The sequence below is a fragment of the Salvelinus alpinus genome, chromosome 36 (genome assembly GCF_045679555.1).
Source record: "Salvelinus alpinus chromosome 36, SLU_Salpinus.1, whole genome shotgun sequence".
In the NCBI taxonomy this organism is placed as follows: domain Eukaryota; kingdom Metazoa; phylum Chordata; class Actinopteri; order Salmoniformes; family Salmonidae; genus Salvelinus; species Salvelinus alpinus.
In genome coordinates this window covers 19,527,246-19,553,221 of record NC_092121.1, presented here as the reverse complement: position 1 = coordinate 19,553,221, position 25,976 = coordinate 19,527,246, and the positions used below count along the sequence as shown (strand labels likewise).

Here is a 25,976-nt window from a genome sequence, read left to right as displayed (position 1 = left end):
TCTCTTGTATCTCTGTCTGTGGTGTACTGCAGGGGTGACTGAAGAGGAGAAGTCCCATCTCAATCCTCCAGCCATGAAGTTTGCCCGAAGTCTCTCGGTTCCCGGCCCAGATGACATCCCCCCGCCCCCCACCACCGCCCCGCCAGACCCCCCCTTCTCCTCTGCCCCACCCCTGGGCTGGAGAGGGTGCAAGTCTTCCCAGCAGCCCTCTGTGGCCGTGTCCCAGTCCACCTCCACGGCAGCCCACTACCAGCTCTACTCTCAGTCTGTGCACTTCACCCACGGGGGCCGCGAAAGGGCAGGGGGGTCCAGTACCGGCGCTGGAGGAGGAGGGGTGGACCACACGCACCAGTACTCTAATGCCCCCGCCCACTCCGCTCAGAGCAGGACTGCCCCTAGGAAAGGGGGCTACCCAGGGGAGCCTGTTGGATCAGGAGGGGGAGGAGGAGTGGGGGGGGGAAAGGCTGCAGGTCTAAGGAGGGGCTACAGTAACGCCGCCCCACCTTCCAGCAGTGCCACGGTGATGCCCCAGCAGCAGCAGACCACCCAGAGCCAGCAGCAGAGGGCAGACCGCAGTGCGGCTGGGGGGGCTGGAGAGGGGGTACCTAAAGGAGGGGGGGCGCGGAGAGGGAAGGGCCCTCTGGTGAAGCAGTCCAAGGTGGAGGACCTGCGGGCTGGCCAGGGCACGCTGGGGGGCAAGGCCCCAATGGAGAAGAGCTCCATCCCCATCCCCACCATCATAGTCAAGGCCCCCTCCATCAGCAGTGGCAGTGGCCGCAGCAGCCAGGGCAGCAGTGTGGAGGCTGAGCCCACCCCACCAGAGGAGACTGACAGAACCCAACCCCTCCACGGACCCCCTTCCACCCCAGCCCCGCAACCCCCTGCTCCTCCCTCCATCCCGGCCCCTCCACCGCCCTCCCTCCGAGGCCAGGATAGTGACTTCACCAGCCAGTTTGGGGCGGCCATCGTGGGCGCAGCCCGCCGGGACAGGGAACGCTTCCATGAGGCCCGCAGGAAGAGCGCCTCCATCTTCATGTCTGCCGAGGAGGAGGTGGTGCCAGGGGGAGAAGGAGGAGTGGCAGGCAGGACTCAGGCCTCCCAGCAGCAGCAGTTCAGCCCCCAGCCCGGTGGCCCCTCCCCACGCCTCCGGCCCTCCAAGTCCATCGACGAGGGCATGTTCTCTGGGGACACCTTCATCCACCACACCCGCAGCATGCCCCCTGCCTTCGGCCTGCCAGAGTACTCCTCCCCGGCTCCAGACTACCAGCCCAAGTCTGTTCCGGCTGACTTCTACGGGGCCTCAAGCCGGCAGCAGCAGCAGGTCCCCTCTGGCACCACCTTCATCCACCCCCTGACAGGAAAGGTCCTGGACCCCTCGTCACCCCTGGGCCTGGCCCTGGCTGCCAGGGAGCGGGCCCTGAAAGACGACGGCAGGATGAGGAGGGAGAGAGGGACCGAGCACCAGTTTGTACGACAGATGTCCAGTGTGGTGGCATTCCCCTCCCAGGCCACCTCCCCCACGCCGGCTTCCTCAGCCACCCATTCCTCCAGCTCCTCCTACCTGGTCACCTCCTCCTCCCTAGCCGCCACCACCTCCTCCACTGGCCGACCCCCCTCCCCCAGGATCCTCAGGGGTGCAGGCTGGGGCGAGGAGGGGGGAGGAGGGGAGCGGGAGAGGGAGGGTGGCGGGGCCAGAGAGGGGCTGAGGGTACGCTTCTCTGAGGACAAAACAGTCCACACGCATCACTACCAGTCCCAGCACTACCAACCCACCTACAGGGAGGAAAGACAGAGAGAGAGGGAGAGGTCGAGAGAACGAGAGCGGGACAGAGAGGGGTACATGAGGCAGCAGACAGCCCCTACCCAGCAGCCCCCTCAGCTGTCGTCCCAGCAGCCTCGCCAGGCCTCGTTTCTGAGGATGGAGAGTGAGGCAGGCTACATCCTGTCTCTCACCCCTCCATCTCCCCCCGCTACAGCCGCCCCGTCTCACCCTCAGGGGGGAGGGGGTTCCGGGGGCAGTGGCCTCATGGTTCTGCCGCCCCCTGCCCCCTCTGTGGATGTGGATGATGAGTTTGTGTTTGCGGACCCACTGCCCCCTCCGCTGGAGTTTGCCAACAGCTTTGACCGGGGTGGAATGTCAGGTTACACACACCGCGCCATTATCAACAACCTGGCCTCTCGCCAGCAGCAGCCCCCACCACCTCCCCCACCACCCCCCCCAAAAGACATGTTTATCAGTGGGTTCCCGGCCCACACCCCCCTACCCTCTCCACAGGCGGGGGACTCCACCACCTCCAGCCTTACCTCCTATGACAGTGAGGTGGCCAACCTGACCCAGTCAGGAAACTCCCCCACTCAGACATCACCCAACCCCCTTCCTCCACCCTCACCCTCCAGCCTCCAGCCCACAGGACCCCCGCCTCCCCCCTCTGTCTCCCCCCCACCCCCACCCAGCTCCTTTCACAGACCCTCCCTTGCCATGACCCACTCTCACCACCTCTACAACAGCACGCACACCGGGCGCTCCTCCCCTTCCCATGGGCGTTCCTCCCCCACCCCTCCTCCCAAAGGTCGCTTCTCCCCCACCCAGGGTCGCTCCTCCCCCACCCAGGGTCACCCCTCCACCATCCATAGGAGCTCATCCCCCACCCCTCCTCCCCACTCCATTGCAGGGCCCCCATCCTACCGTGGTCCCCCTCCCATCTCCTCCACTGCAGCCTCCTCTGGCCCCTTCCGGGGCTCTGCAGCCCTGACCTCCACCGCTCCCTGTACCACCACCACCACCACCACCGTTGCCACCACCACGAGGACCTCAGTCCAGCCCCACCAGGACAGGACACACCCAGCCCATTCTGGTTCTACAGCGGCCGGCCGCAGGATAGGGGAGCACCACCCTCACCCCACAGCCAAGGCAGGGGAGTCCCAGGAGACGGTGGTGGACTCTGGGATAGAGGAGCTGGACAGCCGCAGCAGCAGTGACCACCACCTGGACAACATCCTGGCCATGAGCGGAGGAGCCAGAGAGAGGCTGGAAGAGAGGCTGGAGAGAGGGAGGGAGGGAGGAGGAGGAGGGGAGGGAGACAGGGCGGGAGGAGCAGACCTCCTGGAGTCGTACATGAGCTACCTGGACGGACAGACGTTTGACATGCACAACGCCACGGCCGCCGTCTCCACCTACCCCAAATCAGGCAGGTTCAGGGAGGGGGGCCGAGCGGCCGAACTACGCAGAGAGACCAGTACCGCCCCGCCCTCCTTCCAGTCACACAGACGGAGGGAGGATGAGGAAGAGGAGGAGGAGGAAGGAGAGGAGGAGGACGATGGAGGACGGGAGGGTTATGGGATGACACAGAATTTGGGGCGTCCCACGTCACCCTACTTTGACCGACCCCGGACCCCTGAGATGAAGCCTTTGTGGGGGTCAGAGGGTCAGTTAGTAGGGGACCAGGGGACCTACCTGGAGGGCCGGAGGCTGTACCCCCCCATGTCCAGCATGAAGGCCAGCATCATCAATGAGCTCAGCAACAAACTGCAGCAGAGAGGGAGCCAGAGATCGCTAAGTAGACACAGGTACACTCTCTATGATATGTTAGAGGATATTTGGTGAGGTTGTGTGTGTTGATACAGGTAAAATGACTACTGTTATATTATCTTCAGTAGACCATAGATTTCAGTACAAAGGCCTGCATGTTTTACTTGTACACCAGTGGAGGCTGCTGAGGGGAGGACGACTCATAATAATGTCTGGAATGGAGTCAAGCCGTGTGTTTGATACCATTCCACTGATTCCGCTCCAGCAGTTACCACGAGCCCATTCTCCCCAATTATGGTCCCACCAACCTCCTGTGTTGTAAACATCAATCACACAGCGATCTCTTGTCCTGGCGCTACTTGTGTATTTTGTGGGAATGGGTGAGTGAGTGAGTGAGTGAGTGAGTGAGTGAGTGAGTGAGTGAGTGAGTGAGTGAGTGAGTGAGTGAGTGAGTAAGTGAGTGAGTGAATGAGTGAGTGAAAGTGTGAGTGAGCGTGCGTCCGTGCGTGAGTGAGTGTGTTTTACTATGTAAATTCTTCCCCATTTTTATGTCCCATGTTTTTGTCTCCGTCTGCTTTATGTCTCTCCACCAGAAACAGGTAATTGCACTCCTCCTTTCTCACACACTGTCTGTTTGACTGGACATAAAACATTTCCCCTTTCTTCAATTTACTGCCTGTGTTTCAACAGCCAGAGAAAAGAAAAGCAAGTTCCTGTCTACTCAGCACAACTTTAATAGCAATTAGCTGCTGTTAACATCCTGAGCCTCATATTGATAGCCAATCTAACAATGTCCGTCTTCAGGTGTAGGCTACTAGTGAATAGTGGTGGTGAGGTTGGGTAATGTGTTATGAATAGTGGTGGTGAGGTTGGGTAACGTGTTATGAATAGTGGTGGTGAGGTTAATGTGTTATGAATAGTGGTGGTGAGGTTGGGTAACGTGTTATGAATAGTGGTGGTGAGGTTGGGTAATGTGTTATGAATAGTGGTGGTGAGGTTGGGTAACGTGTTATGAATAGTGGTGGTGAGGTTGGGTAACGTGTTATGAATAGTGGTGGTGAGGTTGGGTAACGTGTTATGAATAGTGGTGGTGAGGTTGGGTAACGTGTTATGAATAGCGGTGGTGAGGTTGGGTAACGTGTTATGAATAGTGGTGGTGAGGTTGGGTAACGTGTTATGAATAGTGGTGGTGAGGTTGGGTAACGTGTTATGAATAGTGGTGGTGAGGTTGGGTAACGTGTTATGAATAGTGGTGGTGAGGTTGGGTAACGTGTTATGAATAGTGGTGGTGAGGTTGGGTAACGTGTTATGAATAGTGGTGGTGAGGTTGGGTAACGTGTTATGAATAGTGGTGGTGAGGTTGGGTAACGTGTTATGAATAGTGGTGGTGAGGTTGGGTAACGTGTTATGAATAGTGGTGGTGAGGTTGGGTAACGTGGTATGAATAGTGGTGGTGAGGTTGGGTAACGTGTTATGAATAGTGGTGGTGAGGTTGGGTAACGTGTTATGAATAGTGGTGGTGAGGTTGGGTAATGTGTTATGAATAGTGGTGGTGAGGTTGGGTAACGTGTTATGAATAGTGGTGGCGAGGTTGGGTAACGTGTTATGAATAGTGGTGGTGAGGTTGGGTAACGTGTTATGAATAGTGGTGGTGAGGTTGGGTAACGTGTTATGAATAGTGGTGGTGAGGTTGGGTAATGTGTTATGAATAGTGGTGGTGAGGTTGGATAACGTGTTATGAATAGTGGTGGTGAGGTTGGGTAACGTGTTATGAATAGTGGTGGTGAGGTTGGGTAAGGTGTTACGAATAGTGGTGGTGAGGTTGGGTAACGTGTTATGAATAGTGGTGGTGAGGTTGGGTAACGTGTTATGAATAGTGGTGGTGAGGTTGGGTAACGTGTTATGAATAGTGGTGGTGAGGTTGGGTAACGTGTTATGAATAGTGGTGGTGAGGTTGGGTAACGTGTTATGAATAGTGGTGGTGAGGTTGGGTAACGTGTTATGAATAGTGGTGGTGAGATTGGGTAACGTGTTATGAATAGTGGTGGTGAGGTTGGGTAACGTGTTATGAATAGTGGTGGTGAGGTTGGGTAACGTGTTATGAATAGTGGTGGTGAGGTTGGGTAACGTGTTATGAATAGTGGTGGTGAGGTTGGGTAATGTGTTATGAATAGTGGTGGTGAGGTTGGGTAACGTGTTATGAATAGTGGTGGTGAGGTTGGGTAACGTGTTATGAATAGAGGTGGTGAGGTTGGGTAATGTGTTATGAATAGTGGTGGTGAGGTTGGGTAACGTGTTATGAATAGTGGTGGTGAGGTTAATGTGTTATGAATAGTGGTGGTGAGGTTGGGTAACGTGTTATGAATAGTGGTGGTGAGGTTGGGTAAGGTGTTATGAATAGTGGTGGTGAGGTTGGGTAACGTGTTATGAATAGTGGTGGTGAGGTTGGGTAACGTGTTATGAATAGTGGTGGTGAGGTTGGGTAACGTGTTATGAATAGTGGTGGTGAGGTTGGGTAACGTGTTATGAATAGCGGTGGTGAGGTTGGGTAACGTGTTATGAATAGTGGTGGTGAGGTTGGGTAACGTGTTATGAATAGTGGTGGTGAGGTTGGGTAACGTGTTATGAATAGTGGTGGTGAGGTTGGGTAACGTGTTATGAATAGTGGTGGTGAGGTTGGGTAACGTGTTATGAATAGTGGTGGTGAGGTTGGGTAACGTGTTATGAATAGTGGTGGTGAGGTTGGGTAACGTGTTATGAATAGTGGTGGTGAGGTTGGGTAACGTGTTATGAATAGTGGTGGTGAGGTTGGGTAACGTGTTATGAATAGTGGTGGTGAGGTTGGGTAACGTGGTATGAATAGTGGTGGTGAGGTTGGGTAACGTGTTATGAATAGTGGTGGTGAGGTTGGGTAACGTGTTATGAATAGTGGTGGTGAGGTTGGGTAATGTGTTATGAATAGTGGTGGTGAGGTTGGGTAACGTGTTATGAATAGTGGTGGCGAGGTTGGGTAACGTGTTATGAATAGTGGTGGTGAGGTTGGGTAACGTGTTATGAATAGTGGTGGTGAGGTTGGGTAACGTGTTATGAATAGTGGTGGTGAGGTTGGGTAATGTGTTATGAATAGTGGTGGTGAGGTTGGATAACGTGTTATGAATAGTGGTGGTGAGGTTGGGTAACGTGTTATGAATAGTGGTGGTGAGGTTGGGTAAGGTGTTACGAATAGTGGTGGTGAGGTTGGGTAACGTGTTATGAATAGTGGTGGTGAGGTTGGGTAACGTGTTATGAATAGTGGTGGTGAGGTTGGGTAACGTGTTATGAATAGTGGTGGTGAGGTTGGGTAACGTGTTATGAATAGTGGTGGTGAGGTTGGGTAACGTGTTATGAATAGTGGTGGTGAGGTTGGGTAACGTGTTATGAATAGTGGTGGTGAGATTGGGTAACGTGTTATGAATAGTGGTGGTGAGGTTGGGTAACGTGTTATGAATAGTGGTGGTGAGGTTGGGTAACGTGTTATGAATAGTGGTGGTGAGGTTGGGTAACGTGTTATGAATAGTGGTGGTGAGGTTGGGTAATGTGTTATGAATAGTGGTGGTGAGGTTGGGTAACGTGTTATGAATAGTGGTGGTGAGGTTGGGTAACGTGTTATGAATAGAGGTGGTGAGGTTGGGTAACGTGTTATGAATAGTGGTGGTGAGGTTGGGTAACGTGTTATGAATAGCGGTGGTGAGGTTGGGTAACGTGTTATGAATAGTGGTGGTGAGGTTGGGTAACGTGTTATTAATAGTGGTGGTGAGGTTGGGTAACGTGTTATGAATAGTGGTGGTGAGGTTGGGTAACGTGTTATGAATAGTGGTGGTGAGGTTGGGTAACGTGTTATGAATAGTGGTGGTGAGGTTGGGTAACGTGTTATGAATAGTGGTGGTGAGGTTGGGTAACGTGTTATGAATAGTGGTGGTGAGGTTGGGTAACGTGTTATGAATAGTGGTGGTGAGGTTGGGTAACGTGTTATGAATAGCGGTGGTGAGGTTGGGTAACGTGTTATGAATAGTGGTGGTGAGGTTGGGTAACGTGTTATGAATAGCGGTGGTGAGGTTGGGTAACGTGTTATGAATAGTGGTGGTGAGGTTGGGTAATGTGTTATGAATAGTGGTGGTGAGGTTGGGTAACGTGTTATGAATAGTGGTGGTGAGGTTGGGTAACGTGTTATGAATAGTGGTGGTGAGGTTGGGTAACGTGTTATGAATAGTGGTGGTGAGGTTGGGTAACGTGTTATGAATAGTGGTGGTGAGGTTGGGTAACGTGTTATGAATAGTGGTGGTGAGGTTGGGTAACGTGTTATGAATAGTGGTGGTGAGGTTGGGTAATGTGTTATGAATAGTGGTGGTGAGGTTGGGTAACGTGTTATGAATAGTGGTGGTGAGGTTGGTTAACGTGTTATGAATAGTGGTGGTGAGGTTGGGTAACGTGTTATGAATAGTGGTGGTGAGGTTGGGTAACGTGTTATGAATAGTGGTGGTGAGGTTGGGTAACGTGTTATGAATAGTGGTGGTGAGGTTGGGTAACGTGTTATGAATAGTGGTGGTGAGGTTGGGTAACGTGTTATGAATAGTGGTGGTGAGGTTGGGTAACGTGTTATGAATAGTGGTGGTGAGATTGGGTAACGTGTTATGAATAGTGGTGGTGAGGTTGGGTAACGTGTTATGAATAGTGGTGGTGAGGTTGGGTAACGTGTTATGAATAGTGGTGGTGAGGTTGGGTAACGTGTTATGAATAGTGGTGGTGAGGTTGGGTAACGTGTTATGAATAGTGGTGGTGAGGTTGGGTAACGTGTTATGAATAGTGGTGGTGAGGTTGGGTAACGTGTTATGAATAGTGGTGGTGAGGTTGGGTAACGTGTTATGAATAGTGGTGGTGAGGTTGGGTAATGTGTTATGAATAGTGGTGGTGAGGTTGGGTAATGTGTTATGAATAGTGGTGGTGAGGTTGGGTAACGTGTTATGAATAGTGGTGGTGAGGTTGGGTAATGTGTTATGAATAGTGGTGGTGAGGTTAACGTGTTATGAATAGTGGTGGTGAGGTTGGGTAACGTGTTATGAATAGTGGTGGTGAGGTTGGTTAACGTGTTATGAATAGTGGTGGTGAGGTTGGGTAATGTGTTATGAATAGTGGTGGTGAGGTTGGGTAAGGTGTTATGAATAGTGGTGGTGAGGTTGGGTAACGTGTTATGAATAGTGGTGGTGAGGTTGGGTAACGTGTTATGAATAGTGGTGGTGAGGTTGGGTAACGTGTTATGAATAGTGGTGGTGAGGTTGGGTAACGTGTTATGAATAGTGGTGGTGAGGTTGGGTAACGTGTTATGAATAGTGGTGGTGAGGTTGGGTAACGTGTTATGAATAGTGGTGGTGAGGTTGGGTAACGTGTTATGAATAGTGGTGGTGAGGTTGGGTAACGTGTTATGAATAGTGGTGGTGAGGTTGGGTAACGTGTTATGAATAGTGGTGGTGAGGTTGGGTAACGTGTTATGAATAGTGGTGGTGAGGTTGAGTAACGTGTTATGAATAGTGGTGGCGAGGTTGGGTAACGTGTTATGAATAGTGGTGGTGAGGTTGGGTAACGTGTTATGAATAGTGGTGGTGAGGTTGGGTAACGTGTTATGAATAGTGGTGGTGAGGTTGGGTAACGTGTTATGAATAGTGGTGGTGAGGTTGGGTAATGTGTTATGAATAGTGGTGGTGAGGTTGGGTAACGTGTTATGAATAGTGGTGGTGAGGTTGGGTAACGTGTTATGAATAGTGGTGGCGAGGTTGGGTAACGTGTTATGAATAGTGGTGGTGAGGTTGGGTAACGTGTTATGAATAGTGGTGGTGAGGTTGGGTAACGTGTTATGAATAGTGGTGGTGAGGTTGGGTAACGTGTTATGAATAGAGGTGGTGAGGTTGGGTAACGTGTTATGAATAGTGGTGGTGAGGTTGGGTAACGTGTTATGAATAGCGGTGGTGAGGTTGGGTAACGTGTTATGAATAGTGGTGGTGAGGTTGGGTAACGTGTTATTAATAGTGGTGGTGAGGTTGGGTAACGTGTTATGAATAGTGGTGGTGAGGTTGGGTAACGTGTTATGAATAGTGGTGGTGAGGTTGGGTAACGTGTTATGAATAGGGGTGGTGAGGTTGGGTAACGTGTTATGAATAGTGGTGGTGAGGTTGGGTAACGTGTTATGAATAGCGGTGGTGAGGTTGGGTAACGTGTTATGAATAGTGGTGGTGAGGTTGGGTAACGTGTTATGAATAGCGGTGGTGAGGTTGGGTAACGTGTTATGAATAGCGGTGGTGAGGTTGGGTAACGTGTTATGAATAGCGGTGGTGAGGTTGGGTAACGTGTTATGAATAGTGGTGGTGAGGTTGGGTAACGTGTTATGAATAGTGGTGGTGAGGTTGGGTAATGTGTTATGAATAGTGGTGGTGAGGTTGGGTAACGTGTTATGAATAGTGGTGGTGAGGTTGGGTAACGTGTTATGAATAGTGGTGGTGAGGTTGGGTAACGTGTTATGAATAGTGGTGGTGAGGTTGGGTAACGTGTTATGAATAGTGGTGGTGAGGTTGGGTAACGTGTTATGAATAGTGGTGGTGAGGTTAACGTGTTATGAATAGTGGTGGTGAGGTTGGGTAACGTGTTATGAATAGTGGTGGTGAGGTTGGTTAACGTGTTATGAATAGTGGTGGTGAGGTTGGGTAACGTGTTATGAATAGTGGTGGTGAGGTTGGGTAACGTGTTATGAATAGTGGTGGTGAGGTTGGGTAACGTGTTATGAATAGTGGTGGTGAGGTTGGGTAACGTGTTATGAATAGTGGTGGTGAGGTTGGGTAACGTGTTATGAATAGTGGTGGTGAGGTTGGGTAACGTGTTATGAATAGTGGTGGTGAGATTGGGTAACGTGTTATGAATAGTGGTGGTGAGGTTGGGTAACGTGTTATGAATAGTGGTGGTGAGGTTGGGTAACGTGTTATGAATAGTGGTGGTGAGGTTGGGTAACGTGTTATGAATAGTGGTGGTGAGGTTGGGTAACGTGTTATGAATAGTGGTGGTGAGGTTGGGTAACGTGTTATGAATAGTGGTGGTGAGGTTGGGTAACGTGTTATGAATAGTGGTGGTGAGGTTGGGTAACGTGTTATGAATAGTGGTGGTGAGGTTGGGTAATGTGTTATGAATAGTGGTGGTGAGGTTGGGTAATGTGTTATGAATAGTGGTGGTGAGGTTGGGTAACGTGTTATGAATAGTGGTGGTGAGGTTGGGTAATGTGTTATGAATAGTGGTGGTGAGGTTAACGTGTTATGAATAGTGGTGGTGAGGTTGGGTAACGTGTTATGAATAGTGGTGGTGAGGTTGGTTAACGTGTTATGAATAGTGGTGGTGAGGTTGGGTAATGTGTTATGAATAGTGGTGGTGAGGTTGGGTAAGGTGTTATGAATAGTGGTGGTGAGGTTGGGTAACGTGTTATGAATAGTGGTGGTGAGGTTGGGTAACGTGTTATGAATAGTGGTGGTGAGGTTGGGTAACGTGTTATGAATAGTGGTGGTGAGGTTGGGTAACGTGTTATGAATAGTGGTGGTGAGGTTGGGTAACGTGTTATGAATAGTGGTGGTGAGGTTGGGTAACGTGTTATGAATAGTGGTGGTGAGGTTGGGTAACGTGTTATGAATAGTGGTGGTGAGGTTGGGTAACGTGTTATGAATAGTGGTGGTGAGGTTGGGTAACGTGTTATGAATAGTGGTGGTGAGGTTGGGTAACGTGTTATGAATAGTGGTGGTGAGGTTGGGTAACGTGTTATGAATAGTGGTGGCGAGGTTGGGTAACGTGTTATGAATAGTGGTGGTGAGGTTGGGTAACGTGTTATGAATAGTGGTGGTGAGGTTGGGTAACGTGTTATGAATAGTGGTGGTGAGGTTGGGTAACGTGTTATGAATAGTGGTGGTGAGGTTGGGTAATGTGTTATGAATAGTGGTGGTGAGGTTGGGTAACGTGTTATGAATAGTGGTGGTGAGGTTGGGTAACGTGTTATGAATAGTGGTGGCGAGGTTGGGTAACGTGTTATGAATAGTGGTGGTGAGGTTGGGTAACGTGTTATGAATAGTGGTGGTGAGGTTGGGTAACGTGTTATGAATAGTGGTGGTGAGGTTGGGTAAGGTGTTATGAATAGTGGTGGTGAGGTTGGGTAACGTGTTATGAATAGTGGTGGTGAGGTTGGGTAACGTGTTATGAATAGTGGTGGTGAGGTTGGGTAACGTGTTATGAATAGTGGTGGTGAGGTTGGGTAATGTGTTATGAATAGTGGTGGTGAGGTTGGGTAATGTGTTATGAATAGTGGTGGTGAGGTTGGGTAACGTGTTATGAATAGTGGTGGTGAGGTTGGGTAACGTGTTATGAATAGTGGTGGTGAGGTTGGGTAACGTGTTATGAATAGTGGTGGCGAGGTTGGGTAACGTGTTATGAATAGTGGTGGTGAGGTTGGGTAACGTGTTATGAATAGTGGTGGTGAGGTTGGGTAATGTGTTATGAATAGTGGTGGTGAGGTTGGGTAACGTGTTATGAATAGTGGTGGTGAGGTTGGGTAATGTGTTATGAATAGTGGTGGTGAGGTTGGGTAACGTGTTATGAATAGTGGTGGTGAGGTTGGGTAACGTGTTATGAATAGTGGTGGTGAGGTTGGGTAACGTGTTATGAATAGTGGTGGTGAGGTTGGGTAACGTGTTATGAATAGTGGTGGTGAGGTTGGGTAACGTGTTATGAATAATCCCTCTATGTACCGTAGGTACAGTATGTGTCATTGTCATTCCTTCTTTTCTGTCCCTAGGTTTTCAGAAGACTCCGCCAAGGCCCTGAGCCCCCCCCCAGTTCGTTCCCTGTCCCCCTCCCCTATCCACCACTCCCAGCCCGCCCTGTCCCTGTCCCCCACCCCTTCCTCCCAGTACCCCAACTGGAACCGTCCCCCGTCCCCCCAGCCCCCTGTGGCTGCCGTACAGCCCCCTCCACGCTCCCACTCCCCCCTGTCCTCCCCCACCTACTCCCCTTATCCCACCTCCCCTAAACACCGGCCTGTGTATCGCACCAAAGCCCTGGAGTTCCAGTTCATTCCAAGTAGAGAGTCCAGGAAGGCAGAGTCCCACCACCTGCAGCGTAGGAGAGCTCCCAGTCCCCTCATCTCCCCCTCAGAGAGGCCCAAACTGGGTCCACCCCGCCCCTCCTCCCTCCCCCTCCTCCCCACCACACCCCTCTACAGCAGCCTCTACGAGCTCCGTGGCTCTATGACCCCGCCCTCGCCCGCTAACCACATGGGGGACCCCTACTTCTCCCCCTCCCCTCCTCTCTTCGCCCCCTCTGGCGCCCCTCCTCCCCCAAACGCCTCCCTGTTGGTTTCTCGCTCCCTCTCCCCCACCCACTTTTTATCTGGTAGCTCATCCCCTCCCCTTCACCCTCTCCCCGCTCCCCCCTGCCTGAGCTACCCCCACCTCCCTCCCCCATCCCCCTCCAAGCCCTTTGCCTCCAAGCCACTGCCTTATTGGACCAAATACGACGTGGCTGATTGGCTGGGATACCTGAACCTGGGCGAGCACAGGGAGCATTTCCTGGACAACGAGATCGACGGCACTCACCTGCCCTCCCTCACCAAGGAGGACTATCTGGACCTGGGGGTGACGCGCGTCGGACACCGCATGAACATCGAACGTGCTCTGAAGAGAGTGACTGACAGGTAAGGGGAAGAGCGATGGATAGGTGAGAGGGAGCAGGGTGAGAGGATAAGAGTACAGAGATAGGCCTGTCTTGTAAAATAAACAAAGATAAAACAAATCCTATGCCAGGTTGTAAACCTCTGCCTATCCCCCTCTCCTGTCTCTATCCTCTCTATCTCCTCTGTCTCTGTCCTCTCTCACCTCTCTCTTCTGTCTCTCTTGTCTCTATCCTCTCTCTCCCCTCTCTCTCTCCTGTCTCTCTCGTCTCTTGAATTGAAATCAGGCTCAAAATTCATGAATGTGTTATTCAGATAGTATGGCACTGGGGCAGCTCTTACTCTTGTTAAAGCGTCCATTACTGGCTCAAACAAACAAAACATTATGACTTTCATCTCTCTTTTCTTTCCCAAGGCTCTCCAGCTCTCCTTTTCCCATTTCTGCTCTGTCACCACGAGGAAGAAGGGATGATGGGAGTCGGAGCTGAGAAGAGAAAGAGAAAGGAGGGGGGATGGAGTCAGTGAGGGAACAGGAGAGAGAGAGGCCACAACTGCTGCTATCCATGATGGATTCATACAACAAAAGCAGAGGACCTGATTTCACCCAGAGGGAGGACCAATCAGGAAAAGAGAGGGGAAATGAGGGATGGAAAAAGGGCTGACCAATGCCTGGTACTCAGGGCCTGGTAGCTGACTCACATAGATACACTCACATGCACACAAATACAGTAACACACACAAGCACTGACTCTAATGTCAACACACATACACACACAAACACTACGAGGATGGAATGACTGAATGTAGATTGAGGCAACAAATAACAATAGGAGTAAAATAGTGACAAAATTTTGCCCAAAATATTGAGAGAAACAATCAAATGTTGTTTAGCTTTTTCATCTGAGCAGTTCCTAGTGTTGTCGGGGAAAGAGAGAACAAGGATTGTCCTCATTATTAACACTAGTTAGTGCTTTCTCCTCCTGTCTTCTCTGGGTAGCTCTAGTTCCTCCTCTCTACCCTAGGGTTAGGTAGCTCCTCCTCTCTACCCAAGGGTTAGTTAGCTGTCTAGCTCCTCCTCTCTACCCTAGGGTAAGTTAGCTGTCTAGCTCCTCCTCTCTACCCAAGGGTTAGGGTTAGGTAGCTCCTCCTCTCTACCCTAGGGTAAGTTAGCTGTCTAGCTCCTCCTCTCTACCCAAGGGTTAGGGTTAGGTAGCTCCTCCTCTCTACCCAAGGGTTAGGGTTAGGTAGCTCCTCCTCTCTACCCTAGGGTAAGTTAGCTGTCTAGCTCCTCCTCTCTACCCAAGGGTTAGGGTTAGGTAGCTCCTCCTCTCTACCCAAGGGTTAGGGTTAGGTAGCTCCTCCTCTCTACCCTAGGGTTAGTTAGCTATCTAGCTCCTCCTCTCTACCCAAGGGTTAGGGTTAGGTAGCTCCTCCTCTCTACCCAAGGGTTAGGGTTAGTTAGCTGCCTAGCTCCTCCTCTCTACCCTAGGGTTAGTTAGCTGTCTAGCTCCTCCTCTCTACCCTAGGGTTAGTTAGCTGTCTAGCTCCTCCTCTCTACCCTAGGGTTAGTTAGCTGTCTAGCTCCTCCTCTCTACCCTAGGGTTAGTTAGCTGTCTAGCTCCTCCTCTCTACCCTAGGGTTAGTTAGCTGTCTAGCTCCTCCTCTCTACCCTAGTGTTAGTTAGCTGTCTAGCTCCTCCTCTCTACCCTAGGGTAAGGATTAGGTACAGTAGCTGTCTTGCTTGACTGTTGTTGGCTCCATAGCTGGCTGTTCAGATGTGTTCAGTTTCAGTAGACTCCCCTTACAGTTAGTGGAGTGCAGTCAATGAAAACCTGTGTGAGTGAATAGAAATGTTAAGCTCTTTGTCTGAGTGAATGTCATTGCTGGAGCAATTTATTGGCATGAATATTCATGTCCATATTCTGTAGTTCAGAATATGGGCATGAATGAGACAAGGTGGCAGCCTACATGCATGTCTTGGGTAATGTCGTAGCGGAGCCCCTACCTGTTGGACTGAATGATATGACTGGTCCCCTGTTGGAAAGAGCTTGACGGGTAAATCCTCACTTGACTGTAGTGGCTGTGTCTGGAGGAAACCTGTCTGTATGACTGTGTGTGATTGGTTGTCAGTTTTTACCTCACCAATGGGATGGCTCCATGCTCACTGAAGGCCCTTCGATAAGGACCTGTAAACACATTCTATTTCTCTATAGCTTCTTTATCATCTTAAGTCTTATAACGGCATATTATATACAGACTGGTCACTGTATTACAATTCTGTAGCAAAAATAAGTGCCCAGACCAACAGCATAGAAATAAACACACAGACATGTACATCCTCTCACTCAATAACACAGATCACTATACTGACCAATATAGAAATGCACACTTACAAATGCTCATGTATGTAATGTACACACATATTCACATTCTCTCACACACACACAGAGTTTGTGTTAGTATTAATGGGACACCTTAAATATATTTGTTTGGATCCAAGATGTATCTGATACTAAAAGGGACTGTGATTTCAGAGATGGAGGGAATACGTGACATAAACAGTATCTCATTGAAGATTGACTCCATTTATACGAAAGACTTTCGAAGCATCGAAGCAACTGCTATTCAACCGTTCTAAAGTTCTCTGTGCAAGGAGACTGAAAAGGAGAGGGGAGGGAAAGAGAAACAAACTGCCAAATCTTCCTCTTTCCCACCCAATCCCCCCACTCCTTCCAGAAACTCTTTCTCCAGAAGCATGAGAACATGAACTGAGGCCCAAATGAGTGGGAGGAGATATGTTCTGTTTTAATACTACAATTGTTCTTACAACAATTTTTTAACTTAAAATGGGTCTGGAATACTGCTATTGATATGAAGAGAATTATTGTTACTATTATCATTACTATCATCGTCCTTACTGTTATAAGGTGCAGTTCCCCGTTCTGCCTTTCATGGCTGAGGTGGCGCTCTTGCATTTTAGGCAATGTATTTTCATAATTTTGCCAGTAGTGTTAGTCGATATAATCCTATAAAATTGTTATCATGAGATTCATGACTGTAGGTCAAAGTATGACACCATGGTGTCTAACAATTTAAAATGTATATAAATATAAAACTATATTGTTACTTCCAAAAATACAGAAAAAATATTTATTTCTTTTGATGTACAAAATGCTTTACATATCAAGGCTTTTGTCTAGTCATAAAAACATCACATTTCCTTTGCCCTCTTGTTTTAGTATAATATTTTGAAATTAAGGTTTCACTGATGTATGCTTCAGATTGACATTGAGGCCTAGATTCAATCCAGAGGGTGGAAGACCCGCGTTATAGCACGATTGGCATTTAAAGACAATGTTCCCGCATTCGCAGAGACTGCATTCACAGTAAACACTGCATTTGTCGGCTCAATTGGAAATGACCTCTCAATGTCAATTGCGCTATAACTAGGATATTCCGCGTTCTGGGTTGAATCTAGCCCTAAATTATATTTTTATGCAAGAATTCCTCTGCCATCCAAGCTTCCTCTCACGTTGAGGCAGCGTCTGTGTATAAAGCTGTGAATATACGTATCACTTTAAACCTCACTGTGTGGAAGCCAAAGTTAGATTCACTACATTGTCATTATTCACATTTTATGCAGATCAAGATGTAGCTATTGTGCCCTGGAAATGGCCACGAGACAAATGGTATTGTGAAAAAGATGCATATAATTATTCACATCAAATGTTTCTATTTTGTACATTTCAAGTCATTATGGATCATTAAAGTAGTATTTTATTTATTGATATTTCATTGTTTATCTATCTACTCATTTAAACATGAATTTATGTCAGGGCTATTCAACCGGGGGTCTGCAAAACCCCCAAAACAAAACGTGATTTTTACATCGCTATCAATAACAGAATAAACATTTTGAATTACATACCTACAGTGGAGAATATCTTCTTTATAATTATGTCAACTTTAACTCCTAATATAGAGCAAATTACACTCATTGAAGCCAATAATGACACGAGTGTCTGACATAGGCCTTGAAACAGCACACGTGTATACGTTTCCAGTGTGGCGAGTGCTGCTGGAAAGATTTCTTGACTTGGACATACATTTTTGGCAACTCATGGCAAACCTTTGTTTAACCAGCTAAACAGTTGTTCTTAGTGAAAGTGTTTAAATTACCTTTCTAGGTAATAGGCTGTGTTAGTTTACACACTTCCTCTTCCAATTATGTGGGGAGTTCAAAATAATGACAAATGATCTACCAAATCTATTTTTAAATGTTGATTACTTCCCCTTTCCATTGTCAATCACCTGATGAGAAAATGTCTCATGTATGATGGGGTCCCTGGGTCGCCCGTTTGCCCGGGAGGGGCTCCCTGGGTCACCCATTTGCCCGGGAGGGGCTCCCTGGGTCGCTCGTTTGGGGCTCCCTGGGTCGCCCGGGAGGGGGTCCCTGAGCAAGGAAAGGTTAAATACCCCTGATTTGTCATTTCACAGGAATTATACTATTAACCTATTTTCACCTTGCATTTACAGTTGGATTGGGTGCTATCAGTTGAACATCTCTTTTCTCCATCACTAAAATCAAATAAGGGCTCTTCCATTATCTCTATTTACTACTAGACACCATATTGGAGTCCTAAAACACAGTGGGAGGGTATTGGCAGGTTACATGCATGAGTGCTTTCCATCTCACTCTGGAGGAATGTGAGGCCTTCAGATCCTTGTCCTTATGCCCACACGCTACACACTTCAGCTGTTTACACAGGCAGAACAATGCAGTAATTCACTTGTTTTTTTTGACAGATCTGAAAAAAAATGTGATTTTTCAAATGACCAATTAGTGGAAAAAATATCAGAATTGGGCTGCCTGTGTAGACCGCCTTACATGAGCAGAGTTCAGGATGGGGAATGATGTTTGTGTCTGCGATGCTGGTGATATAGCAATAAGGACGATGTAAATAATGCTCATCCCAATTATGGTTTAAGATGTAAGAAATCTTACCCTTAAGTTCTAAAGAATCTGTCTTCCAAATAATGTTTCAAATGAAGGTACAATGTTATTTAACTGAAGTGCTTTCTGTACCGCTCGCTCCATTCCCTATGGAAGACCTCTGTTCTGCATGTCCTCCAGGCATCAACTCCCTGCAGAAATCCCCCTACACAGCTGCTGCACTGTGAGAGACTATGTACTGTTCAGCTGGTTTACAGTCACTGCATTATGCAATGGGTTCATTATCACATTCCTCTTAGAATATCAACAATGTATGAATGCCTGTTCCTGCTGCTATGACAACCTTACCATTTACTAGTGTTGGATAAATGTGGCAGTGACAAACTTGTTTTGCAGTGTTTTTCACCACCATCTCATAGCAGGATTCAAGAGGTGTATAATTACGCTGTCAGGAGATGGAAGGATCTGGCTGTATAGAATGCACCATCTTGTTTAAGAGAATATTTTAAACTGATGAGAAGTATGAGCAGATGAACAGTAACTTACAGAATGTGAAACACGTATGCACATTCATATAAACATAAATATATGAATGTCAAATGTTAAGAGATTAATAAATTAGAATTATAATAAAGATCCAGAAATAAAATTGAGTGGTCATTTATTCCATGTACAAATAAATTGACCATTTGCACGGGGGAGCTCACCAGTAAAGTTAGAAAGGACATGACCCAGAGTATCTGATCAAAATATTTTAATGTTTCAGACTTACATAACAATCAGGAACATTAATAAAAAATCTCACTTAGGTCAGCACATTTCCATTGATGAGTCAGCCCTTGCATTAACAATTCTTCCCACACCTACAGAATTATTAGCAAAAGGGATATTGTTTCGCAATCTTGATCATGTTGGGGAAATAATCCTTATTGCTTTGATAAATTGGTGAGCTGGTTGATTGAAACAAATAAAGGGACTGAAGTGACACCAGCTGGATAATGCTGGAAATGCAGGTAAAACAGCGCCTCGTGCAAAACACAGGCCCTTAAGTTACCCATTGAATATCTCACCCCATGTTAATCACCACTCATCTTCTGTGGAGGTCCAAGATCTGCATGAAAAAAGTGATAGAAAACTGTCTGAAAATAATTACATCCCAACCTACAAGGATCCTATGGGATTAATGATCAGACTCAAGCCTGTCAGAGCCAGAGAGCACCTTATCGCCACAGATATTCAGAGCCCAGTGCAAAACGTCACAGGAGAAAGACATTAAAACAAGGATTCAATTTTAGTAATATTAGTACTTAAAGCTCACCTTGTAGTTTGGTATCGACTTAGCCTTGTCACCTTTGGGGAAAATAAGTTCCATTAGGACAATAATCAATGTGCATTAATAAAAATCTACAAGACTCAGACTAACATTATCCTCAGACTCAGGCCTGTCAGAGCCAGAGAGCACTTTTTCGCCACAGAAATTCAGAGCCCAGTGCAAAACATCATAGGAAAACAAAGTACATATGAAAGAAAACCAGACTCACCTTGTGGATTGTTCTCTGACAGCCTCGTAACCTTTGGACAATAGAAAAAGACTACCATAAGGACAATATCTGCAACGGACAATCAAGCAGACAAGACTAACTACAGTAGACGCGAGCATCCTCAGACTCTGGCCTGTCAGAGCCAGAGAGCACTTTTTCGCCACAGAGTTTCAGAGCCCAGTGCAAAACATCATAGGAGACGTTTCAGACAACGTGCCAGACACCGCAATGCCCCAGGTAACTTGCTAGTTAAGCAGTGTCCATAGAAAGGTTCACCCTCTTGGGTATTGGCAAATATATCTCGTTTTGATTTAGCCTAACACTTGATTTGCCTCAAGTCGAAATAAAAAATTGAAAGTTCCATACAAACGTTTAAGTAGCTATAGCTAACTACTTAGCCAACATGAGCTTCCTGCTGACGTTCTACAATTAGCCTACTTTGCTAGCAAGCTGCTAACGTTAGCTAGCCACATCGAGGGAATTCGTCTACTGTCTAACTAAATAAAACATGACTGCTGAGGAAAGGAACTATCTAGCTATATCGTTTAATTCAAATGAGACGAAAATTTCCAGCTTCACACTCACCAAGCCACGTGCTGACCCTCCAATTTAACCTTAGGAAAAGGCTGACCCACCAAAATGGCCGGTTTTATATGTCATTTCTGGGAGGACCAAAGAATAGGACCCCATTTTTTTGGCTGCCTATCGTAGGCGCCTTAAGTAAATACAATCACCTTGTTTAGAATTAACAACTTGAAGTCGAACTATGAAATTAAATGTATTTAAAGTGTATTATATGCATATTTAATTTGTTAACTACTTGCAACATTTTGTCTTGGATAAGATAACCATTGGAGAGGCAATACATGCCAAAGCATACATGATTAATTGGTAAAAAGAACATGTGATTAGGATACTTTATTGCCAGAGTTACCATTATACACTTCAGTATAATACACAGTATAATACACTTCAGTATAATGGTAACGTTGTGTGAGTGGTTCTGCTTTTGGAAGCATAATGTGTGGATTGATAATACTGTATTTCCCCTCAATGACAGCCCAATGTTTTAGGTTCAGAATCATTTGGGATGAGCAACAAGTATTTAACATAGTAATCAAAACTGTTTAAATTCAAATTTAGTCAAAGTACTGAACCATGACAATAACATGAGCTTGAATGCCACGCCTGCATTGCAGAGTCACTGTGTCAGCAGCTCAACTGTCTCATTTTTTAAACGACAAGTCCTGGCAAGGCAGAACAGAGAACTGTAGCATACCATTAGGCATGAGATCATAAGGTATGTGAGTGACTGCTGTTGGTAATATGGCCCCCTATTCATCTCCAGAGATCCCCAGCTTTAAAGTAAAGCACACATTCTCTCTCTCTCTCTCTCTCTCTCTCTCTCTCTCTCTCTCTCTCTCTCTCTCTCTCTCTCTCTCTCTCTCTCTCTCTCTCTCTCTCTCTCTCTCTCACACACACACTCAGACGCACACACACTCACACACTGGATGTCCTCACCAGCTGTGGCAGACCCCCAAACACCCTTGGGGAATGTATAGAGGAGTGGCAAGGGGGACGTATAGGGGGTGGAATTTTGTTCTTCTTATCTTTGACTATATAATATGTGATTCTTGTGTTGTGGTATTTAACAGCATACAGTTATATGACAAAACCTTAGGCTTTATATAGCACACATACACAGTGCTCTGTAACAGTCCTAGTCAAAGGTTGCTACCCCAGACCACAGGCACACATACACAGTAAAAGCCAAAAACACTGCCCACTTCATTAACACTCCATGGAGAGAGAGAGAGAGAGAGAGAGAGAGAGAGAGAGAGAGAGAGAGAGAGAGAGAGAGAGAGAGGGGAGGAAAGAGAAAGAGGGAAAGAGAGCAGAAGTGGGAGGGGTGCTGTCCAGTGGTGTGGTACAGAGAGCCAGAGAATTAGTTTTCTGCAGCTGTTTTGAAGAGAGAGAGGGAACGGAGAAAGCGGGTGAGGGAGGAGAGAGGGGAAAAAGACAGCCAACTCATCTGACACTGACAGTGGGCCAAAGAAAGGGAAGAAGAGGAAGCAAAAGCATGGTAAAAGGAGTGGAAGAGAGAGGAGAGAACTACGGAGAAAACTGAGCAGGCTAAGGGGAGAGACAGACGGGGAGAGAGAGAGGAGGGTGGAGAGAAACTTAACCCAGAAAAGAAGAGCAAGTTAAAACAGTGAGGCCACCAGCAGCAGTGAACGAGTGAGAGGTAAGAAACTTTTCCATGTATTTCACTGTAACCTCAGATTTCTCTGGCTGAATTCAAACTTCATTAAGACCTGATACACTGATAGTTTACTGTACAAGTCTATTTTTGTATTATGCATTCATCTGTTGCTATATATTTCCTCTATGCGTGGGTGTATGTACTGAGTCATGTGTGACAGCCAAAACGGGGGACAGGGGGAGGAGAGAGAGTGTATGCCAGAGGGGGTGATGGGTACTGTGGTGGGGGAAGAGAGGGTAGACAGGGGGTGAGAGAGTTGGCAGTGGGAGTATGTGCCAGGCTTGAGCATTTCAATAAGTTTCAGAAGATTTACATTTTCTGCTCTCTCTTGGGGTAGGCTATTGCAAAAGTGTTGGACTCCTCCAGAGATTTCTAATAGTTTGACTTGGACAGCACACAGGCATTTCAGATTTTTTGGCATGGTCTGTGATCAAGTCAAATCTATGCCAGTAGATGGCAAGTGAGATATTATTCAAATAATACCTTGATTTGGTATGCTCTTATCACTATCTGTACTGATCGGGGTCCTTCACTAGAAAAACGAATCATTGGTTTAGCAGTCGCAGAGGATATGTGAATTTAGCAGTCCATCTCAAAGGAATGAAGGGACACCTCTCATTCTCAGAGATTATCAACAAAGAAAGCAACCATTGATAGTTCTTCATTGTGTTCTTCCTCGTGGTCTTCCTCGTGCTAAAATAAAGATTGAATAAAATAAAGGTTAAATATTAAAACATTCCCGGCATGCTTTAGCCCTGCCCAGAGGGAGAGGATTCAGTGAGGGGACAGGAAGAGGGGTCAAAGGTTAAGAAGGAAATGATTCATTATATATCTGGCCTCATGTAGTGAGAGGGAACTAAAGACCCTGTGGGTTGTGTCATCTTCCTGCAGACAGTGGGACACTACAGACAGACAGACAGACAGACAGACAGACAGACAGACAGACAGACAGACAGACAGACAGACAGACAGACAGACAGACAGACAGACAGACAGACAGACAGACAGACAGACAGACAGACAGACAGACAGACAGACAGACAGACAGACAGACAGAGCGAGCGAGCGAGCGAGACAGAAAGGATCCACACAGAATCATGTGATAACCCATGATTAGAGGCAGATACAGAAGAATCACTGGATCTGATAGTGTGTCTGACTGAGGGTGCGAGAGATAAAGATATCTAGAAAACAGACAGAGAAAGATTAGTCTTGTGACAGAGTGGGATTTGTTACATTTTCTGTAAAATGCCTTGAGAGAGGTTTTAATGTAAGCTGTTTAGGATCATGTGGGTTTGTCTTTCTAGTTTATATTTTGTGTCACTGAGCATGTGAGTCTGTCTGCAGGACCGCCTCTAGCCTTTTTTTTCAGTTTTAAAGCTCATTTCCTGCAATTCTACACATTTTGTAATGACATATGCCATGTTAATATGATATCTTAATGAGAATGACTAACAAAATCAATGGGGCCCCCTGGAGTTCAGGGCCTCTGGACACGTGCCCTGTGTGTTTAGATAGATGGCTAGACTAACTACCTATTAAACAAATTGTTAGCTGACATGGCTAATTGAGTGACTATCAGTGACTGACATAACAAGAGAACAGTGGAGGCTGGTGGGAGAAGCTATAGGAGGACGGTCTCATTGTAGGAGGACGTCCTCCTATAGCTCTTCCCACAAGCCTCCTCTGCAGCAGAAAAACTGCTGATGTACAACTGCATTTTGAAATTGTACCTGGTGTATTCTTACTCTCAACAGTAAGTTTAGACAATTATATTTTTGGGGGTCGTGCCCGCTAGCGGCCGAGGGCCCTAAGAAACCTCTTATGTCGCTGGAACCGGCACTGTCTGTCTGAGTGCGTGTCTGTAGATTCAGGAGCATGTGAGTTTGTGTGTGTGTTGTGTGCGTATTGCATGTGTGTCTATGAATTTATGTTTTCTCTAGGGCGAGAGGGGAAGACAAGCCCATCAGCAGAGACACAGAGAGGGAGAGAGTAGGGAGACAGGGACAGTGGGTTGATCTTTACCCCCTGTTTATTTTGGGATGGCTCAAGTTTCAAAGCTGGGAATTGTGGGAGAGGGCATTCCATCCTTGCTGGTAGACTCAGGGCCTTAAATGCCAGGCCTCTGAGTATCTGTTTTACTGTATTATACTGATACTGTACCACGCCAGAATAACTCCCTCTCACCTAGTTATCAATCTACCCTGTACACTGTAGAAATTATACTTTGCTTTTGCAACACATTTGTCCAATTCTACACTGTAACGGAAAACTGTAATTTATACGGTAATTTGGGGTATTATCAACAACAACAAATTTGTGGGCGGGGAAATAATTGCTGTATTTCTAATGGTATTGTAAATCCAAACCACAGAGTACAGTACCATACCGTATCTTTGGAGCACCAAAAACGTTTTGACCACTAGTGGGTGCATGGTATTGTTGTTTCTGGCTCATTACCATATTTTGAGGTGTGCCTTGTAAGATGCTATATTTGTTGCACCGAGAGTGAGAATGCTGTACCAATTTAACTCCTATGTGGTTACAGTGCCTCATCAATTTAAAATGTATAGGGGACAGATTGGAGTGGCAGCAAGTTGTAGCCCTCTCCTGTAGTCAATGACAAAAGTGCTCTCTCTGGTCTAATGGGTGGAATGTTATCAATATTTTTCATAATATGCTAATTTATCAAGATGTTTTTTTAATGCAATGAAAATACAGTGTTTCTATGTCAAACAGTTTTGTTATATTTCAGTCTTCTGTGATTTACGTTTTAAACATTTCAACTCTATAACGGACATGGTACAGGTTTCTTCTTGTTTTTAAGCCCATAACCATGTGTGTGAGGTGTATACTTTTGTTTCAAAGTAGATTTGTTTAAGACTACCATGTGTGACCCTGATTCAGCCCACTGCAGTAAAGGTTAAAGCTTAAATTTGTTGAGCATTTTGCCATGTCCTTGGTCTGTTTTGCTCTGTGGTTGCAGCCAGTTTGGAAGCTTTGTTAAGGCCTCCAGAAGTGCACGTGATATAAAACACCAAATATGTGTAAACACTTTGCATACTGCAGCAGCCAACCTGCTTGCACCAATCCCTTGTAATTACAGAAAAATACTGTGAAATATAAACCCCACCCCTCAGTGAATTTCATTAATTCACAGTTGAAGAGTACTTGCTTTGATACCGTATTTAAATTACAGTAGGTATGCTACAATATGAAACACAGAATTGTACTTATGACTGAGCTGCCTGTAAGTTACTGTCAAATTCACAGCAAGGCCTTTACAGTGTATCATCCTATCTGTCCAGTTGTATTTATACATGTAACAACCTCTTGAATAAACTTTACTTTGTCGGAAAATAATTATCTCAGACTTTCTAAACCAAACTGGTCTTCATGGATTTCCATCATTGTATTCAACTGACCACCTGGGTGGTGTAAAGGTATGTTGAGAGGTGCACAGAATGTTGAAGAACATAAATGATTTCACTTTTTATTTTTCTGTTTCAGTGGACAGGATGTCGACTCTCCCTCCTGAGGTTGCCACCAAACAGAGCTTCTGGATGGTGAGTGTGTGTGTGTGTGTGTGTGTGTGTGTGTGTGTGTGTGTGTGTGTGTGTGTGTGTGTGTGTGTGTGTGTGTGTGTGTGTGTGTGTGTGTGTGTGTGTGTGTGTGTGTGTGTGCGAGTGCAATGCCTGTGCAAGAGATATTGGAAACACACAGAAATGGAGTGAGAGAGATGGAGAAAGAAGTGGAGAGGGGGAAGGAACAGACAGGAAAACACAGCACACTTAGCCTCAGGATGTCTTGATAACCTTGTACAAGAGATTCCCTCGACAGACAAAACAGTATTGCTGCTCTTAGGTCAGTGTGTACAAGGCCTCTCTATCACACTAGGCTGGCTATATGTTATTTAGCTTCAGATAAATGAAGTTCTGCTTCCCTTTTAGCTGGGACATCATCCC

The 25,976-nt window shown here is 46.9% G+C and overlaps 2 protein-coding genes, 1 long non-coding RNA gene and 2 other non-coding genes across 6 annotated transcripts in view; 2 read left to right on the top strand and 3 right to left on the bottom strand.

Annotated features, from left to right (window-relative positions):
* Nucleotides 1–18,856, top strand: part of LOC139565489 (SH3 and multiple ankyrin repeat domains protein 1-like) — a 153,082-nt gene extending 134,226 nt beyond the window's left edge. Inside the window, exons 25-27 of the mRNA XM_071385881.1 lie at nt 33–3,567; nt 12,381–13,277; nt 13,669–18,856. Of these exons, the coding sequence (XP_071241982.1) occupies nt 33–3,567; nt 12,381–13,277; nt 13,669–13,741 (4,505 nt within the window). The 3' untranslated portion in view covers nt 13,742–18,856. The remainder of the gene's footprint in view (nt 1–32; nt 3,568–12,380; nt 13,278–13,668) is intronic.
* A 90-nt stretch (nt 18,857–18,946) lies between these two features.
* On the bottom strand, nt 18,947–20,442 carry LOC139565112 (uncharacterized). The gene is made up of 4 exons (XR_011672862.1): nt 20,334–20,442; nt 19,749–19,779; nt 19,526–19,557; nt 18,947–19,318 (listed from the first exon to the last, which is right to left on the bottom strand). It is a non-coding gene; the product is annotated as an uncharacterized lncRNA (long non-coding RNA).
* On the bottom strand, nt 19,631–19,718 carry LOC139565577 (small nucleolar RNA SNORD88). The gene has a single exon (XR_011672943.1). It is a non-coding gene; the product is annotated as a small nucleolar RNA SNORD88 (small nucleolar RNA).
* LOC139565578 (small nucleolar RNA SNORD88) lies at nt 19,863–19,950 on the bottom strand. The gene has a single exon (XR_011672944.1). It is a non-coding gene; the product is annotated as a small nucleolar RNA SNORD88 (small nucleolar RNA).
* A 1,411-nt stretch (nt 20,443–21,853) lies between the features above and the next one.
* LOC139565020 (protein kinase C and casein kinase substrate in neurons protein 3-like) overlaps nt 21,854–25,976 on the top strand; it is a 13,869-nt gene continuing 9,746 nt past the window's right edge. For both annotated transcript variants that reach the window (XM_071385026.1, XM_071385027.1), the window contains exons 1-2: nt 21,854–21,993; nt 25,522–25,577. In XM_071385026.1, coding sequence (XP_071241127.1) covers nt 25,530–25,577 — 48 coding nt within the window. In that variant the 5' untranslated portion in view covers nt 21,854–21,993; nt 25,522–25,529. The remainder of the gene's footprint in view (nt 21,994–25,521; nt 25,578–25,976) is intronic.